Source organism: Leptonychotes weddellii, chromosome 8 (genome assembly GCF_054177405.1).
Source record: "Leptonychotes weddellii isolate Sample4059 chromosome 8, ASM5417740v2, whole genome shotgun sequence".
Taxonomy (NCBI): Eukaryota; Metazoa; Chordata; class Mammalia; order Carnivora; family Phocidae; genus Leptonychotes; species Leptonychotes weddellii.
Window position 1 is genome coordinate 37,728,794 of NC_138376.1, and position 20,292 is coordinate 37,749,085.

A 20,292-nucleotide genomic window follows, 5' to 3' on the forward strand; every position below is an offset into this window, starting at 1 on the left:
TGGTGGTGGGTATTGAGGAGGGCACATTCAGCATGGAGCACTGGGTGTTATGCACAAACAATGAATCATGGAACACTACATCTAAAACTAATGATGTAATGTATGGGGATTAACATAAGAATAAAAAAATTAAAAAAAAAATCATCCTAGATTATCCAAGTAGGACCTAAATCCAATGACAAGTATCCTTATAAAAGACACAGAGAGGAGAAGGTGATGTGCAAAGGGAGGCAGAGAATAGGTGTAGCCACAGGCCTACTTATCGCAGTGATTGGTCAAAGCCACCGTAAGCTAAAAGACATGGAACACATTCCCTCCTAGATCCTCCAGAGGGAGTGTGGCCTTGTTGACACCTAGATTTTAGGCTTCTGGCCACCAGAACTATGAGAGAATAAATTTCTGTTGTTCTAAGTCACCCAACTTGCATTCGTTTCTTAACAACAGCCTTGAGAACCTAATACATTATTTAATTATTTATCCAAAATATCATTTCATCATGTATTGAATATCTAAGTTATTAATGACATATTTTCTTCTTCTTCTTCTTCTTTTTTTTTTTTTGTACTAAATCTTTGAAATCTAGTGTGTGTTTTACACTTACGGTATATTTTGTCCTGGATAAGCCGCATTGTAAAGTGTTCAATAGCCACATGTGCCTAGTGGCTACTGGAGAGCTCAGCCTTAGACTGCCATCTAGATAATGGTGTTAAGTGATCTCTTTGCTTAAGTTTATTCCTAGATATTTTCCTTTGTGATGTACTTTGTGATGTACCAGACACTCTTCCCCTTCTACTCTCAAAGGACCTAACCATCCCACAAAGTTGCCTGGATAGCTTTAGAAAGGTTTTCCAATTTAAGTTTACCTTTCCTTCTGTGGGTATAGATGGAAGCAGCACAGCAGCCAGAAACACCACTAGTGGGAATAATGCCATTTCTGGGAAATAAGTCAAAGAGAACAAAGGTCTGCATTAAAACATGTAGTACACGGACCTCAGACTATGAGGAAAAGCCAATGTAGTGATCTTGGTTAGTTTAAAGGAACTGTAATTCCCACATTCATAAAAAATATGGCAAGAGGAGATTGTTATTTGGTGTCAGTAGAATCATAGTGGAACCAATTTTGTCACTGATAGGGACAATAAAAAATAAAATGAAACACTTGACTGATGCTCTTAAAGTATACATCTAAAGGCTAGGGACATGTCATCATATTTCTGCTCAGCTCTATTGCTTCTAAGTTCATTAAAAATGTGGAAAAAAGGGGCACCTGGGTGGCTCAGTCGTTAAGCGTCTGCCTTCGGCTCAGGTCATGATCCCAGGTTCCTGGGATCGAGCCCCGCATCGGGCTCTCTGCTCAGCGGGAAGCCTGATTCTCCCTCTCCCACTCCCCCTGCTTGTGTTCCCTCTCTAGCTGTCTCTCTCTCTCTGTCAAATAAATAAAATAAAATCTTAAAAAAAATGTGGAAAAAATAGATTTATGGTACTGCATTGATTATTCATCCCAATTTTGGGGAAAAGGTTATTTTCAGTATGCACTATCTCTTGTTTTGCTCTGCTCTATAAATAGTAGAACTGTTTGTTCTTTTATTTACACATGGTTCTAATCAAGATTCCAAGGTTATGTTTACACAGAAATAAATGTACAGGGGAGCCTGGATGGCTCAGTTGGTTAAGCGTCCAACTCTTGATTTCAGCTTGGGTCATGGTCTCAGGGTCATGAGATTGAGCCCCACGTGGGGCTCTGTGCTCAGTGTGGAACCTGCTTGTCTCTCTACCTCCCCCTCTGCCATTCTGCCCCACGGGTGCATGTTCATATGCATTCTCTCTCTCTCTCTCTAAAATAAACAAATAAATCTAAATATATATATATATATATATATATATATATATATATATATATATAAACACTTTATTAGTGGTTATTTCCCTGGCAGAGGGATTAAAAGTTATTTTGATTTTATTACTTATATTTGTCTATATCTCAAATTTCCCAGTATAAAAAAATAAAATACAAGTAATATATTGAAAATCAAGTCTGTTCAAATTTGCTGAATCCATGATTTGGTACAAAAGTTGTTTAATATTCTCACTAACTTTTAAAAGACACAGTGTTGTCCTTTCTCAACGTGTCAAAAAAATTCTTGGTCATTTAGATGAAGCAACAAGCCCAAGTTTAAAAAAAACACTTATCTTCTGGCCATTAGTCATATAAATTACTCACTTTGTAAACTAAAGGGATGTTGCATTGATTTGTTTTCTTTGTGTGATATTGGTACTCTGAAATTCTTGAAAAGAAAGAATATTCGAAACAATTTATCTGTGGTACCTCTTAGGCCTTATTGATTTGTAAATAGTAGACAATTGATAATTGTTCCATGGATTCCCTTTATCCTCAATAATGTGCTCATAAAAGGGAGAAGATTGAACATTTATTGACCATGTAATGCAAAATTTGCTGTCTAATTTCATCATCATACTTTGGTGGGTATGACTATATTTTACAGCTGAAGAAATTGAGCATTAGAACAGTTAATTTACCTATGCCAATGGTAAGTTCTTTTTTTTTTTTTTAAGATTTTATTTATTTGACAGAGAGACAGCGCGAGAGGGAACACAAGCAGGGGGAGTGGGAAGGAGAAGCAGGCTTCCCGCAGAGCAGGGAACCCGATGTGGGGCTCGATCCCAGGACCCTGGGATCATGACCTGAGCTGAAGGCAGATGCTTAACGACTGAGCCACCCAGGCGCCCCGCCAATGGTAAGTTAAGTAACTTCAGAAATTAGCTTCCCACCAAGTATAACATCAAAGTCAAAGCACACTGAAAAGAACATAGTTTCATCTGAGAAAAGCAATCATTTTGGAGTACACTGGAGGCATTCTTATCCTCATTTTAACAATCCCTGTATTAATACATAATCATAGATGTTCATAGTAAAAATCATCAATAATATATACAATTTGTCATTCTTTTACATTTCTTCTAGTAAAGATAGTTCTAGAATAATTGTTTCAAAGTCATAAACCTGAGAATTAATTATATTATCTATTTTAAGATGAAATCTAAAGAATTAATTTAAGTTTCAACTTGATAAAGTGAGTAAAGAGTAAAATTAACTTGATTCTCTTAATAAAAATGTATCCATAAAGTTTTGAAAATCATGGATAAATGTATTGAATATACAATTTTACCATTGGCAACACAAAAATGATTGACAAAGTGTTCACATTAAAATAAATGAGTTATCACTTAACTGTTGGTTCTCAGAGCAGGAGGAAGTATTTGCTTTATCTGTAGAAAGAAGGAAGGTAGAGAAGAGGTTAGAGCACAATATATATCTATTCTGTTTTAGCAAATTCTGCTTGTATAAGTAGATCTAAGTCAATAAATTTTTGAAACAGAATTTTCCACACCAGTATCTTCAAATTTCATTGCTAGTTGTCTGACATGTCTTTTGACATTATTTGGTTTCCATATAACATTTTTTTAAAAGTTTTTAAAAAGACAAACTTCATTGAGATCTAATTTACATACCATACAATTCACTCATTTAAAGTGCACAATTCAATAGTTTTTGCATATTACATTAATTGTTACAAACTGCCTTTTTTATGAAAGTAGATCATCTGTTTATTCAATCACTGTATTAAAACACAAGCAAAAGAACAATCAATAATTTTAGAACATACTATGAAAAGAATTTGAAATTGTGATGTCAAAGTGGCAATAGATTTCATCAGTTACCTTCAGTCATTCTTCACATTTATTTTTACATTTAACTTAGTCTCAATTCTACCATTTACTTTTTTCACAACACTAGCAGGTTCTTTTTTATCCTTTAGAAAAGCATTTCCAAAGACTGGTATATATACCACGTTTTTCTTTTTTTAACTTTTTATTTAAATTTAATTTAATTAAATATACTGTATTATAGTTTCAGAGGTAGAATTTAGTGATTCATCAGTTGCATATAACACCCAGTGCTCATTCCATCACGTGCCCTCCTTAATGTCCATCACCCAGTTCCCCCATCCTCCCACCCATCTCCCCTCCAGCAACCCTCAGTTTGTTTCCTATACTTAAGAGTCTCTTATGGTTTGCCTCCCTCTCTGTTTTTACCTTATTTTATTTTTCCTTCCCTTCCCCTATGTTCATCGGATTTTTTTCCCTTAAATTCCACATAGGAATGAAATTATATGATATTTGTCTTTCTCTGACTGACTTATTTTGCTTAGCATAATATCCTCTACTTCCATCCATGTCGTTGCAAATGGCAAGATTTCATTCTTTTTGATGGCTGAGTAATATTCTCTCTCTCTCTCTCTATATATATATACACACACATCACATCTCTATCCATTAATCTGTCGATTGACATCCATATTTTAGCTATTGAGGATATTGCTGCTATATATATTGGGGCACATGTGCCCCTTTGAATCGCTATGTTTGTAGCCTTTGGATAAATACCTAGTAGTGCAATTGCTGGGTCAGAGGGTAGCTCTCTTTTTAACTTTTTGAGGAACCTCCATACTGTTTTCCAGGGTGGCTGCACCAGTTTGTATTTCCACCAACAGTGTGAAAGTGTTCCCCTTTCTCCCTATCCTTGCCAACATCTGCTGTTTCCTGAGTTGTTCATTCTAGCCATTCTGACCTGTGTGAGGTGGTATCTCTTTAACATGAGTTAATACAGCATGTTTTCCCTCCCTAACCAGCCCTCCCCCCTTCCCAAGCACATTAAAATCTGTGTACTGCTTTTTTGGCTTAGTATTTTTTTAATAACCACTGAAGACTCGTTAATCACTGTGAAGCTAACCAGGATCCTACCTTACAGCTGATTCTTATGGCTCAGCTTTCTTTTACTTTTCACTTATCAACTTTCTATGACTTATTGCTTAAGAGCATAATCTTTGGAAACCATCAGTTCTGGGAAATCCTGAGCTTCAATTTTCTCTTCTGTAAAATGTGGATTATCATATCAAGAACTTTGCTTTGATATACATAAACATATACATATACATAAAGCCCCTAATACAATGCCTGACAAATAATAATAAATGGAAATTATTCATTTTCTTATTATGATCCTTTACAATGTGTGGTAGTTTACTGAGTTCATAAGATCTTTCCATGAATGCATGTAGTTTGATTTTAAATTGCTAATTTTAGAAGGGTTAAGACTTGTTTTTACTTCCGGGTATCATAGGAAAAAAAATCAGCATAATCTAATCAGAAATTCAAATGTTCAAGGCCCACTTCTACTGGAAATCTTCTGGCTAAGTTTTAAGAAAATGATTTAACATCTGGGCTGTCGTATCCTTACCAGCTCAGTGACAAACATACATAATTCTGTATAGCTCAATCATTCAATGGGATTGCATTAGATGACCCACAGTTCCATAATTCAATAGACCAAGATGCCACATATTCCTCCCTACCACTCTTCTCTCCCCTACCCTCATTCACCCAACCTATAATCATCTTTGTTTCATCAGTGAAAGCAATGACAAAACCCACATTCATACATAGTTGGAAAGTCTGCTGCCATTTTTTTCCTGGCCACTTACTAATGGAAAAGTACTGTGCCCTTTCTTGCAGGTTTTTTAAGACTGAGATGACATAGTTCTAAGGTGTCTGTAGGAAGATCATGGTGTTCAGTTTCATAATCCTAGAACAAGGAAAAAGATAATGTTTAAAATAAAGATGGGAAGAATAAATAGACAGCATCAATAATCTCTGTCACAAACTTAACTGTGTTTTAGTATTACCCCAATATTTTCCTATATTTATTGATCTCACACATTAAGACCATAATATCCTTCTGAGATCAGATTATGTTTTGATATCTTGGCATTTCCTTCAAATAATAAGGAAGTGGGCTTTTTAAAGAAGTTCCCTTGACTTCCTTAGAATATCACAGCATATTTTCCAGACTCCCCAATCCCAAATCCTTATACCACTCTTTTTTTTAATTTTTAAAGATTTTATTTATTTATTTATTTATTTATTTATTTATTTGAGAAGGAGAGAAAATGGGGAGAGAGCATGATGAGGGTAGGGGAAAGAACAGAGGGAGAAGGACAGGCAGACTCCCAGCACTGAGCATGAAGCCCACACCGGCTCCATCCCACAACCTTGAGTTCATGACCTGAGCAAAATCAAGAATCCCCACTTAGGGGACTGAGCCCACCCAGGTGCCCCCCGTATATATGCACTCTTTAGAAGATGATTTCTATAAGTAGTCACCCACATAGTAAGCATTTACTACATGGATTTGGGGTCACACCTGTATGTCTTCATGTCTTTTCCTGGAAGCCAGTAGATGACATATAGTCCAGAAGAGTCAACAGCTATAAGTCTAATTGGTTGCAATACACAGTTTCTCATAACTGTGCATTCAAAACACAAGTAAGTAACTAAAGTTCTTAATTTGACTTCATGAAGTCCCCATTTACAAATGACTTCAGGCTTCTGCTATGAATCAGAGCATTTCATGTAAATATAATGATTAATCTTTTAAGACAGATAGAGTTTCAATAGGATAAACATCGACGAGAGGCACGTTGAAAGACTTTGGTGGATCAGAAATAATCAACAAAACTGAAAGCTGTCCATCCGCACTGAATCAGCCAGCCGACGTGCCCACCAGAGTGTCAGAAGAGGCACGGAGGACTAAAGACCCCTCACCTCACAGATCATTCTCTATCATCTTCACCCCACCTCCCAGGCCCTGGTCATTTCCTTTCCCAGACTGCTCCAATTCTTACCCTGGCTCCAGAGCCCAGATCTTCCTACAGTGGGGACGGAGCCAGAGACTGGCTGCTGCCGGCTGCTTGGACAGCGAGAGTAAAATACCCATCCAAGCAGGTGTGAGCGACGAGCGACGACACACGGCTTTGTGCCTTCAGCGCAGTCGTCAGCTTACTGAATTCCCACGACTGCCTCATCTCCCTGTGACGCCGCGCTGACAAAATCCTACCCATCTTCCCTTGAGGAAAGGAAATGTCTGCTCACACACTTGAACAGTAGGAAGAAGATGGAGATAATACTAGGATTCGAAATGCACAGGGGGTAGTTGAAAAAGGAGGCGTTCCTTTTCAGATAAGAATTCCTGAATTAACACAGGTCAGAATTTAAAGAGCGGATTGGTAAAGTCCACAGATAATTAAGTTCGCAAGGCAATGCTAGTTTAGTGCCAAAAGTGCATTCAAGGTTACATAAAGTTGGCATTTTGTAGTTTTGCTCATAAAGAAGTGGGCTTTTTAAAGAAGTTCACTTGACTTCCTTAGAATATCACAGCATATTCTCCCGACTCCCCAATCCCAAATCCTTACACCACTTTTTTTTTTTAATTTTTAAAGATTGACGTTCTTGCCCCTCTTCCCTTCCAATTTTTGTGGTTTTGTGGTTAAGAAATTCAATAAGAGTAACAAGAGCAGGTCTTAGGAAAATGCCCAGAATTCCGATTCCAAGGCTGGTGACTTCAAGGTCAGCGGGTACATCTGGCGTTGGTTGAAGATGTAGTGCCTGTCTTCACAGAGGGCAGATGAGTAATAGATGCATTTCCTCCTATGCTTAGTTGTTCTCAAGATTTAAAGGAATGAATTAATTCATCACATAGAAGACAGGTTTGGTCAAAAGATGACGAACCAAGGATCAACAAACACCCATCACACATTAACTCTCTCTACCCCATGCAAAGAGGCTTGGATTTTTCATTCCAACATTTGAGACTCACCTATGCACAATTGATAACTCTAACAAACACTGTCTCCTAGTACTGAGTGTCGTTTTCCCCTGGCAATGTTAAAATTCCAAGAGACCAATGCACAGATATTATTTTAGTTCTTTTTTACTGCTATTTCAGTTCAAATACCACTGACTAAAAAAAAAATTGGATTTAGAAGTCCTCCTAGCCTGCTTTACTCTTATGGTTCCATTCAATCAAGTTAACTTCTGACAGTTTGCCTTTCTGAAAGTTTACAAAATCCATCCCTGGATCTGTCTTTCTCAATGCTATATTCATGTTTTCACTGTATCTTCCTTAGATTATTAATTTAATATTTCAAATACTTATATCCACAAAATTGCTACTCACTTATTTATAAATAGAATTGCTTCATACATTATTTTTTTATTAGTGCAACACAATCATCATCCTGTAGCAGTCTATAATTTACTATGAATATCCCATTTTTCATTCTGGGAGACACCATACCTATAATTATTACTTGTTTCCATAGATGATGTCAGAATGAGAACAACTTGAGTGTTGTAGTGGTAGATATTGTGAGTAAATATATATTTGAGAAGTGGACTATATCTCTTTTGATTATTGCTATATGTCAAAAGCCTAGCATGATTCGAATTACTTAGGTAATAGTTTATAAATATTTGTTGAGAGAATAAATATTGACTTGGCCTAGATTCTTAGGGAATGTAGAGAAAAACAAACATCTTTTTCCTCTAAGACTTATAGTACTGGAGGAAAAATGCACACATACGAACATTACCAGGTAGTGTAGTTTAGTGCTAAGTAGTTGGAACAGGAAATATCAATAACTGGGAATTCTGAGTTTACATTATCTGGGTAAAAATTAGAAGGTAGAGTGACATTTGAATTCCTTTGAAAAATGTATATGACTTGATCAGAAAAAAAAAGTTTGGAACACTTGTTTGGAAGCGCAGAAACAGACAAATCAATGTATCACAAGGTGTATGTAAGTCAGTATGATAGGCTGTTTAAAATGTTGGGATAATTTTATATAGAAGTCTAAGGAGACTTGCTTCTTTATATAACATGGGAAAATAATTTCATTGATGTTTAGATAATTGGGAAATTTTATGATCAAATATTATTTAATAAAAGCTACCAAATGGAATATTACTTAGCCATAAGAGCAAGTGCAAAAGAAAAAAAAAAAAAAGAGAGAGAGAGAGCGGGAGGCAAACCAGGAAATGGACTCTTAACTATAGAGAACAAACTGATGTTACCAGAGGGGAGGTGAGTTAGGGGGAGGTATGAAACAGGAGACTGGGATGAAGGATTGCTCTTGTTGTGATGAGCACTGGGTGTTGTATGTAGGTGTTGAATCACTATATTGTACACCTGAAGCTAATATTACACTGTATGGTAACTAACTGAAACTTAAATAAAAACTTAAAAAAAAAACTCCACCCAATAATACTGTGCAGGGTGATTTGCAGAGTGGAGAAACTGGTGACAGAAAAAATAAGAATGTGGTGACAATTTCCCATATTAATTTTAGAACAGTAGAAATAGAACAAAAGTTGGGATTTGAAGAGATTTAGAAGACAGTGTTGATGATGAAGTTGGTATGGAGGGCAAATCCAGAATAGAAGAGAGCTTGTAGGTTTTGAGTCACTTGAAAGCACATCTCCACTATTGAAAGGAACAGTGCAGGTACTTCTAAATATTCATGTAAAATCAAAAGTTAGCAGTGTGCTGAGCTCAAAGGTGCAGTGTTGAAAATGCCTGAGAGCTAGGGGCTAGTGTCTTGCATGGATTCTGCAGAGAAATCCACTCTAATTCTTACCCTGCTCCTTTATATATAAGATGCTCCCCTCCCCCTCCACCCATAAACAAGTGACCTTACTAAACTTACTAGTTCTTATAAGTTTTTTCATAGATTCCTTTGGATTTTCTATAAATATTTTAATTTGTAAAGAGAGTTTCTACCTTTCTTTTCTCTTCTTTTTTTTAAAAATCACTTAACTTTTTTTTCATCTTGATTGGTGTACTCTTTAATCTCCATCACTGTTTCACCCATTCTCCACACCCACCTTTCCTCAGGTACTCATCAGTTTGTTCTCCACATTTAAGAGTATGTTTCTTGGTTTGACTCTCTTTTTTCCTTTGCTCATTTGTTTTGTTTCTTAAATTCCAAATATGTGTGAATTCATGTGGTATTTGTCTTTGACTGACTTATTTCACCTAGCCCTATACTCTAGTTCCATTCATGTTGTTGCAAATGGCAATATTTCATTCTTTTTATAGCTGAATGATATCCCATTTTATTTATATGGCACATCTTCTTTATCCATTCATCTGTCAGTGGACACTTGGGCTGCTTCCATAGTTTGGCTATTGTAAATAATTTTGCTATAGATGTAGAGATGTGCGTATTCCTTTGAATTAGTGTTTTTGTAGTTTTTGGGTAAATACACAGTAGTACAATCCTAGGGTAGCTCCATTTCTAACTTTTTGAGGAAACTCCACACTGTTTTCCACAGTGGCTGTACCAGTTTGCATTTCCACCAACAGTGCATGAGGGTCCTTTTTCTCCACATTCTTGCCAACAAGTTGTTGTTTCTTGTGTTTGATTAAAACCATTCTGACAGGTGTGAGGTGATATCTCTTTGTAGTTTTGACTTGCATTTGCCTGATAATGAGTGATGTTGAGCATCTTTTCATTTGTCCCTTGGCCATCCATATGTCTTCTTTGGAGAATGTCTGTTCATGTCTTCTGCCCATTTTTAATTAGATTATTTGCTTTTGGGTGTTGAGTTGTATCAGTCCTTTAAATATTTTGGATACTAACTCTTTCTCAGATATATCATTTGCAAATATCTTTGCCCATTCAGGAAGTTGCCTTTTAGTGTTGTTCTTTCTTTTGCTGTGCAGAAGCTTTCTATTCTGTTGTAGTCCCAGTAGTTTATTTTTGCTTTTATTTCCCTTTCTCAAAGACAGATCTAGGGTCGCCTGGGTGGCTCAGTCATTAAGCGTCTGCCTTCGGCTCAGGTCATGATCCCAGGGTCCTGGGATCGAGCCCTCCATCGGGCTCTCTGCTCCGCGGGAAGCCTGCTTCTCCCTCTCCTACTCCCCCTGCTTGTATTCCCTCTTTGCTGTCTCTCTCTCTGTCAAATAAATAAATAAATAAAATCTTTAAAAAAAAAAACAGAGACAGATCTAGAAAAATATTCCTACAGCCGATGTCAGAGACATTACCACCTGTGCTCTCTCCTAGGATTGTTATGGTCTCACATTTAGGTCTTTAATCCATTTTGAGTTTACTTTTGTGTATGGTACAAGAAAGTGGTCCAGTTTCATTCTTTTACATGTGGCTGCAATGTGTTTTCCTAACACCATTTGTTGAAGAGACTGTCCTTTTCCCATTGCATATTCATTCTTCCTTTGCTGAAAATTAATTGACCATATAAGTGTGGATTTATTTCTGGGTTTTCTGTTCTACTCTACTGATCTATGTGTCTGTTTTTATGCCAGTACCATGCTGCTTTCATTACTATAGCTTTGCAATGTAACTTGTAATGTAATGAAGTGTGATACCTCCAGTTTCGCTTCTCTTTTCTTTTTCTTTTTTTTTTCAAGACTGCTTTGGTTATTTGAGGTCTTTTGTGGTTCCAAACAAATTTTAAGATGCTTTGTTCTAGTTCTGTGAAAAATGCTGTTGGTATTTTGATAGGGATTGTATGAAATCTGTAGATTGCTTTGGGTAGTATAGATGTTTGTTCTTCCAACCCATGAGAATGTCTTTCCATTTCTTGGCATCATTATGAACTTCTTTTATTACTGTTTTATGGTTTTCAGAGTACCGGCCTTTCACCTCTTTGGTTAGGTTTATTCCTAGATATTTTCCTGTTTTGGGTGCAATTATAAATGGAATTCTTTTATTTTCACTTCCTGCTGCTTCGTTATTAACATATAGGAATGCAACAGATTTCTGTGCATTGATTTTGTATCCTATGACTACTGAATTTATGTATCAGTTCTCGTAGTGTTTTGGTGGAGTCTTTAGAGTTTTCTATATGGAGTGTCATGTCATGTGCAAATAGTGAGAGTTTTACTTCTTCATTACCAATTTGGATGCCTTTTATTTCTTTATGTGTTCTAACTGTTGTGGCTAGGACTTCTAGGACTCTGTTGAGTAAGTGTGGTGAGAGTGGACATCCTTGTCTTGTTCCTGACCTAAGGGGGAAAGCTCTCACTTTTTCACCTTTGAGTATGATGTTGGCTGTGTGTTTTTCACATAAGGCTTTTATGATATTGAGGTATGTTCCCTCTAGACCTACTTTGCAGAGGTTTTTTTATGATGAATGGATGTTGTACTTTGTCAAATGCTTTTTCTGTATCTATTGAAATGATTGTATGATTTTTATCCTTTCTCTTATTCCTGTGATGATTCGTGTTGATCGTTTTATCAATATTGAACCACTCTTGCATCTTGGGATTAAATCCTACTTGATTGTGGTGTATGGTTTTTTAAATGAATTCTTGCCTTTGGTTTGCTAATATTTTGTTGAGGATATTTGCATATATATTCATAAGAGATATTGGCCTGTGGTTTTCTTTTTTTGTGGTGTCTTTATCTAGTTTTGGTATCACAGTGATACTAGTCTCATAGAATAAATTTGGAAGTTTTCTTTCCTCTTCTATTTTTTGGAATAGTTTGGGAAAAGTAGGTATTAACTTTTCTCTAAATGTTTGGTAAAATTCTCCTGTGAAGCTGTCTGGTCCTGGATTTTTGTTTTTTGGGGGGAGTTTTTTGCTTACTGATTCAATTGCATTGCTGACTTTAGTTTTGGTAAGTTATATGTTTCTAGGAACTTAGCAATTCCTCACAGGTTGTACAATTTGCTGGCATATAGGTTTTCATAATATTTTGTTACGATTATTTGTATTTCTGTGGTTGTTATTTCTCCTCTTTCATTAGTGTTTTTTTTAAAGATTTTATTTATTTATTTATTTGAGAGAGAGAGAATGAAAGAGAGAGCATGAAAGAGGAAAGGGTCAGAGGGAGAAGCAGACTCCCTGCTGAGCAGGGAGCCCGATGCGGGACTCGATCCTGGGACTCCAGGATCATGACCTGAGCTGAAGGCAGTCACTCAACCAACTGAGCCACCCAGGAGCCTCTTTTATTAGTGGTTTTATTTATTTGGGTCCTCCCTGTGTTTTTGGTAAGTCTGGCTAGAGGTTTATCAATTTTGTTGATTTTTTCAAAGAACCACCTCCTGGTTTCATTGATCTATTTAATTGTTTTTCTAGTTTCTCTATCATTTATTTCTGCTCTAATATTTATTATTTTCTTCCTTCTGCTGGTTTTGGGTTTTTTTGTTCTTCTTTATCTAGTTCCTTTAGGTGTAAGCTTATGTTGTTTATTTGAAATTTTTCTTGCTTCTTCTTGAGATAGGCCTGTATTCCTATACATTTCCTTCTTAGGAGCACTTGTACTGCATCCCAAAGATTTTGGACCATGTGTTTTCATTTGTTTGTTTGTTTCAATGTACTTTTTGATTTCTTCTTTGATTTCTTGGCTTACCCATTCATTGTTTAGGAGCATGTTATTTAACCTCCATGTACTCGTGGATTTTCCAGATTTTTTCCTTGTGGTTGATTTCTAGTTTAATGATGTTGTGGTCATATAACATATAACATATGGTCATATAACATAATGATGTTATGAGTTTGGTCTTTTTGAATTTGTTGAGACATGTTTTGGCCTAATATGTGATCTATTCTGAAAAATCTTCCATCTACACTTGAGAATATGTATTCTGGTGTTTTAGGATGGAATGTTCTGAATATATCTGTTAAATCCATCCGGCCCAGTTTGTCATTCAAAGCCACTCTTTCCTGGTTGATTTTCTGCTTGGGTGATCTGTCTATCAATGTAAGTGGGGTGTTATCGTCCTCTACTATTATTGTACTACTACCAACTAGTTCCTTTATGTTTGTTATTAACTATTTTATGCATGTGGGTCTTCCATGTTTGTGCATAAATACTTACAATTGTTATATCCTTTTGTTGGATTGTCCCCTTTATTATTACATAGGGTCCTTTGTCTTTTGTTACACTCTTTGTTTAAAAGTCTATTTTGGAAGAGAGGCAAGATGGCAGAAGAGTAGGGTGGAACCTTGTTTCATCTGGTCCCTTGAATTTAGCTAGGTAACTATCAAATCATTCTGAACACCCATGAATTCAACCTGAGATGTAAGAAAAGAATATCTGGAACACTACAAGTAGAAAAGCGACCACTTTTTGCAAGGTAGGAGGTGCAGAGAAGTGAATCCGAGGGGATATATCAGAAGATAAGCTGTGGGGAGAGGGAGCCTCCATAAGCTGGCACTGGAAAGTGATATAGCCCTGGAGCTCAAAATCAGACCCCTCAGAAATCTGCTCCATTGAGAGACATTCTTGCCTGAAAGATGCTCAGGTGGTGAAATGGGGCAGAATTCTAGGTGGGACAGTGTGGTCTCAGGATCCCTGGCATCACAGAAAGAACGGGTGTGCCTGGGCCGGTGGAGTTCCCAAACATTGAAGCAGGGAAACTGGTTATGGTTAGTGAACCTGGGAAGGGGAGGTCTCAGCTCAGTCCACCATAAACCATGAGCCGGGTGATCAAGTGACCACTCTCTATGTGGGGACCCAGTGGAGGACAGGAATGTGGGGACCCTCCACCTTCCCCTGGGAGGCACGGAGCAGTTGGATGCACCACTGGGAAACAGCTCTCAGTGTGTGCAAAAAACAGGAATGTGGTGACTCTCTGCCTTCCCCCAGGAGGGGTGGAGTGAGTATACACCACAGGAGTCTGCAGAGTTTGGCACACACAAAAGTGAAGACTGCTTATCCCTGAGGGTTTGCTGAAGAGAGGGGACTGCAGTCTTTTGGCTCTGGGGCTGGAGATTGGGGACGTGGCCATTTTAATTTTGATCCTCTAAAGAGGTGCTGCACAAAGACTTCAAGGGAACAAAATCCACACAGAGCAACCAGAAAGAGTTTACACTGAGCCTGGCTGCCTAGCAACAGTGGTGCAACTCTGCCCAGGCAAAGACACCTGAGAATCAGCACAGCAGGCCCCTCCTCCAGAAGAGCAACTGGAAGAACAGGGAACAGCAAATTTATGGACCTCAAAGGACTGAAGAACTCCAGTGCTATGGGAAAATAGTATATAGAACACAAGGTTTTTTCTCATGATTCATTTATCTTTCAGTTTAAAATTTTCCATTTCTCTTTTTCCCCTTTTCAACTAGTTTCTTACTTTATCAACTCTTTGTTTTTAAGTCTTTTTTTTAACTATCATTTTTACATTTACATTTTATAGATATATTCTTCATTTTTGGCTTCCTTTCACTCTATTTGATCTTAGTTTTGTGTATATATATATATATATGTAAGTTTTGGTTTCTTTACAAACCAACACCAAGAAAATACAATTTTAAGAACATGTATGAGCAACTATATGCCAACAAATTAGGCAATCTGGAAGAAATGGATGCATGCTTGGAAACTTATAAACTACCAAAATTGAAAGAGGAAGAAATAGAATATCTGAACAGACTCATAACCAGTAAGGAAAGTGAAGCAATAATCAAAAACCTCCCAAAAAACAAGAACCCAGGGCCAGATGGCTTCCCAAGGGAATTCTACCAAACATTTAAAGAAATAATACCTATTTTCCCCTAAGATCAGGAATACAACAGGGATGCCATGCCCACTCTCACCACTGTTGTTCAACATAGTACTAGAAGTCCTACCCTCAGCAATCAGACAACAAAAAGAAATAAAAGGCATCCAAATCAGCAAAGAAGAAGTCAAACTCTCACTCTTCGCTGATGATGTGATACTTTATGTGGAATACCTAAAAGACTCCACCCCAAGATTGCCAGAACTCATACAGGAATTCAGCAAAGTGGGAGGATATAAAATCAATGCACAGAAATCAGTTGCATTTTCATACACTAACAATGAAACAGAAGAAAGAGAAATTAAGGAATCGATCCTGCTTACAATTGGACCAAAAACCATAAGATACCTAGGAATAAACCTAACTGAAGAGGTAAAGGTTCTGTACTCTAAAAACTACAGAACACTGATGAAAGAAATTGAGAAAGACACAATGACATGGAAAAACATCCCATGCTCATTGATTGGAAGAACAAATATTGTTAAAATGTCTATGCCACCCAGGGCAATCTACACTTCCAATGGAATCCCTATGAAAATACCATCAAAATAGGCTTAAAATAAATCATGATTCCAGGGTCCTGGGATATAGCCCCACATCAGGCTCCTTGCTCAGTATCTTTAAGTCTGAAATCAGTCTCTTGTAGGCAGCATATAGATGGGTGGTGGGTTTTTTTTTTTTTTTTTTTTTGGTCCACTTTGTCATCCTAGTCTTTTGATTGGAGAGTTTAGTCCATTTACATTCAACATAATTGTTGATATATATGCATCGATTGCCACTTTGATAGTTGTTTTGTGTTTTTATCTATATATTTTCTCTGATCCTTTCTTCTCTTTCTCTCATGTTTTGTTGGTTTTCTTTAGTGATATACTTGGATTCCTTTCTCTTTATTTTTTGCATAGCTATTATGGTTTTTGATTTGTGGTTAACATTAGGTTTGTATATAACATCTTCTAAATATATCAGTCTATATTAAGTCTATATTAAGTTGATGGTTGCTTAAGTTTAAACCCGTTTTTACTCCTCTCCTCCCCATGTTTTAGGTACATGGTGTCATATATTACATCCTTTTATTTTATGAATGACTGATGTTTACTGAAAACCTTATTTTTACTGCTTTTGTATTTCTTACTTTGCATACTCTCACTTATGGTCTTTCTTTTCCACTCAAAGAGTCTCCCTTAATATTTCTTGTAGGACTGGTTTAGTGGTCATGAACTCCTTTTACTTTTGTTCATCTGAGAAACTCTTTATCTCTTCTACTATTCTGAATGATAGTCTTTCTGGATGGAATATTATTGGCTGCAGATTTTTTCCTTTCAGCACTTTGAATATATCATGCTAGTCCCTAATGGCCAGCAAAGTTTCTGCTGAAAAATCCCCTGAGAGTCTTATGGGGTTTCCTTTGTATGTAACTATCTTCTTTTCTCTTGCTGCTTTTAAATTTTTTTCTTTATCACTACTTTTTCCATTTTAATTAATATGTGCCTTGTTGTGGACCTCCTTGGGTTGAATTTTGGGGGGAATCTCTGTGCCTCCTGGTTCTGGATATCTGTTCCTTCCCCAGATTAGGGAAGCTTTCAGTTATTATTTCTTCAAATAAATTTTCTGCCCCCTTTTCTCTCTCTTCATCTTCTGAAATCCCTATAATGCAAATGTTATGCTTGATGGAGTTGCAGAGTTCTCTAAGACTAATCTCAATTTGTATAATTTTCTTTACTCTCCTTTGCCTGTCTTGGTTGCTGTCCACTACTCTGTCTTTCAGTTCATTAATTTGTTCATCTGCTTCATTTAGCCTGTTATTTTTTCCATCATGTATACTTTTAATTTCATTTATTGTGTTCTTGATCTCTGATTGGTTCTTTTTTATCTCTGTGTTAAGGATCTCACTGATGCCTTCTACTCTTTTCTCAAGCCTAGTGAGTATTTTTATGATTATTACTTTAAATTCTCTATCAGGCATATTATTTATATCTGTTTTGCTTAGGTTTCTTGCTGTGGTTTGGTCATGTTCCATTCATTTGGGATTTATTTCTGTGTCTCCTCATTTGTCTAACTCTCTTTATCTGTTTCTCTGTGTTAGGAAAGTTAGCTACTTCTCTTGCCTTTAACAATAATAGCCTTATGAAGAAGAGATCCCTGCATTGCAGTTTCCCCTATCCCCCAAGGCCTGGTGCCTCAGGGAGTGTCTCCTACATGTGTTGCATGTGTTCTGCTGTTGAGTCTTGGCTTCTTTTTCCTTCAGTCCAGTTGTCTGCAGAGATCCTCTTTGGCTATTATGGCAGTGTTTTGTCCCCAGAAGGGGTGAGGTGTGTTTTAACAATGTGTGCAGTGGTTTGCTTGTGAAAAGAGACTTGCCCACACTGTAGTGGGAACTGAGGTCCAGCAAAACTGCTAGTTCCATGCAGTACCTGCGTGGCCTGTTTGTTGTGCTGTCTGTTTAAGGCCAAAGACTCAGCTTCTTACCTCCAGACTCTACCAGAGCCAGAGCCCAGTGATTTTTAAAATTCCACACTTTAAGTCCTTCCGGTTGTAAGAGTTCATGAAATTCAGCCCCTCTTGATTTCAAAGGCAAATATTATGGAGATTTGTCCTCCCTTTTCATGGCCTCCCCAGTGTGAAATCTGTTTTTTGCCTTTCTTCATGCCACCAGCTTCCTCTCCATTGTGGCCAGCCATGGCCCATTTCATTCCCAAACCATGTCTTCACACGTCTTGCCTTCTTTCATATGGCTTCTTCTTTAGTTGTGGAGTTTGTTCTGCCAATCTTTGGATCATTTTCTGGGTTATTTACACTGATTGGAGTGTTATTTAGTTGTTTCTGTAGGATAAGCCAAGCTTAGGCTCCTCCTACTCTGCCATGGTCCCCCAAGGTTACACGCAGGCAGTCCAGTGGGGAGCAAGATTGGAATCTAGGTCTCTGAATACTTACCCAGTGCCCTTTTCCACCCTAAACGTTTTTATTTTCTTCTTCCTTTTTTTTTTTTTTTTTTTACTGCATTGGCAGTACACTTAAAATGTGAACAAAGTGGTGCAAACTGTTAGTTTTGCTTTATTCCTGAGAGGGGATTCCAGATTGGAAAAATACTATAATACTGTTTTCCCTGATAACATAAAGAGAAAACATTCATTCACTACTAAGTAAAAGGTTAGCTGGAGAATTTTGTAAAATATTTCTTATTAAGATGAAGAAGTTACTTTCTATTCCTAGTTTTCTGAAAATTGTTTTCATTGCAGGTGTTGAATTTTGTCAAGTGCATTTTTTTTGTATCTTTTGTGATGATCACATGATATCTTTATTCTGATATGGTATATGACATTAATTGATTTTTGAATATTGAAGCATTTAATTCCTGCAGTAACCTCACTTTGTCATGGTGTATAATCTTTTTATATGTTGCATCTATGTTCATGAGAAATAATAGTCTAGTTTCCTTTTCTTGTGATATCTTTATCTGGCTATGGCATAAGTTAATGCTACCCTTAGCTGGGAAATAGTTGTCCTGTTTTCTGTCATGACATAAACAAATATTATCCTGAAATTGCACAATATGCTTTGTATATTTAAGGTACATCCATCCATAATCTAGTGAAATTTAACTCAATCTCTCTTCTAGTCAATAGTCTCTTAACTGGTTTCTTACTTGCACTCTTGTTCTCTTACAATTTATACCTCATCATATCACAATCTTCTTTAATATACTCTCATGGCTTGTTATCCTACTTATAACAATATCCCAATTCTTTATGTGCCCTAGAGCACACCATGTGACTAAGTTTCTGCCTAACTCTCTGGCCTGCTTTCAAAATGATCTTTACCTTGCTCATTCTGCTCCGGTCATTCTATGTTTCTTGCTTTTCCTCAAATATGTCAAATTTATTCCTACCTCAACAGCTTTGTACTCACTATTCTGTTTTCTCCATCAAATCATCTTATCCATTGTTCTCTTAACTTCTATTGTGATTCTAATCCATCCTTAGAGAGGATGTACTTGACAATCCTATTAACATTTTCCCAGTCTATCTTCACTGTTCTCTATTCTGTTGCCCATTTTAGTTCATAGCACTTACCGCTTCCAATATTATCTTAAGTATTTATTTGCAAAATAACTTCCTTCCTATTTCCCCTATGAAAGTGTGAACTCCATGAAGTTCAGAACTTGGTCTCTCTTGTTAATCACCCTATTTCAAAGTCCCTAATTAAATACCTGAGACATTTTTCAATAAATATTTGTTGAATGCAGGAATGAATTGCATTATACTGTGAAGATTATTATGAAAGAAAATAAAAGGAGTTGTGAGAGAATGGGGGGAGTTATTCATATTAAATGCTCAAAGGAATCTCTTGGATAAAATGGCATTTAATATGAAGGAGTTATTCTAGCAAATAATAGAAGGATGACTCTTCCAGACAGAACTAATAGCAAACACAAATGCCCTTAGATAAGGAAAATCTTGAGGAACTTGAGAGAATTTAATAAAATCACTGATCATTATTGGAGCATAAGAAATAAAAGAAAGTGGAATGAAGTGAGATTAGAAAGGAGAGTATAAAAAATCATTCAACTTCTTGCAGATCAGTTTAAGAGTATGAATATTATCTAAGTACTTAAGAAGTCTACAGAAAGGTTTTGAAAGTAGACTGAGTAAGAAGTCTTTCTCTTTAGATGTTAAGAAATGTACTGCAAAAATAGCATCCAGGAGCTGCATTGGTGGTCTTGAACCTCTCCTTGCTTTCCCTTTACCCCATGACTATACTTGTCCTTGAAATAATTTGTGAATCTTGACACTGGATAAGGATGTGAGACTAATATGACAGTCCAGTAATTGATATATCTGAAAGGTCCATGAA

General features: G+C 36.7%; 1 protein-coding gene across 1 annotated transcript in view; it reads right to left on the bottom strand.

The window, feature by feature from the left end:
* The window catches only part of LOC102731722 (cysteine-rich secretory protein 2), a 7,415-nt gene extending 6,283 nt beyond the window's left edge, over window positions 1–1,132 (bottom strand). Inside the window, exon 1 of the mRNA XM_081827567.1 lies at window positions 691–1,132. Within this exon, the coding sequence (XP_081683693.1) occupies window positions 691–932 (242 nt within the window). The 5' untranslated portion in view covers window positions 933–1,132. The remainder of the gene's footprint in view (window positions 1–690) is intronic.
* Window positions 1,133–20,292: the final 19,160 nt, after the last annotated feature.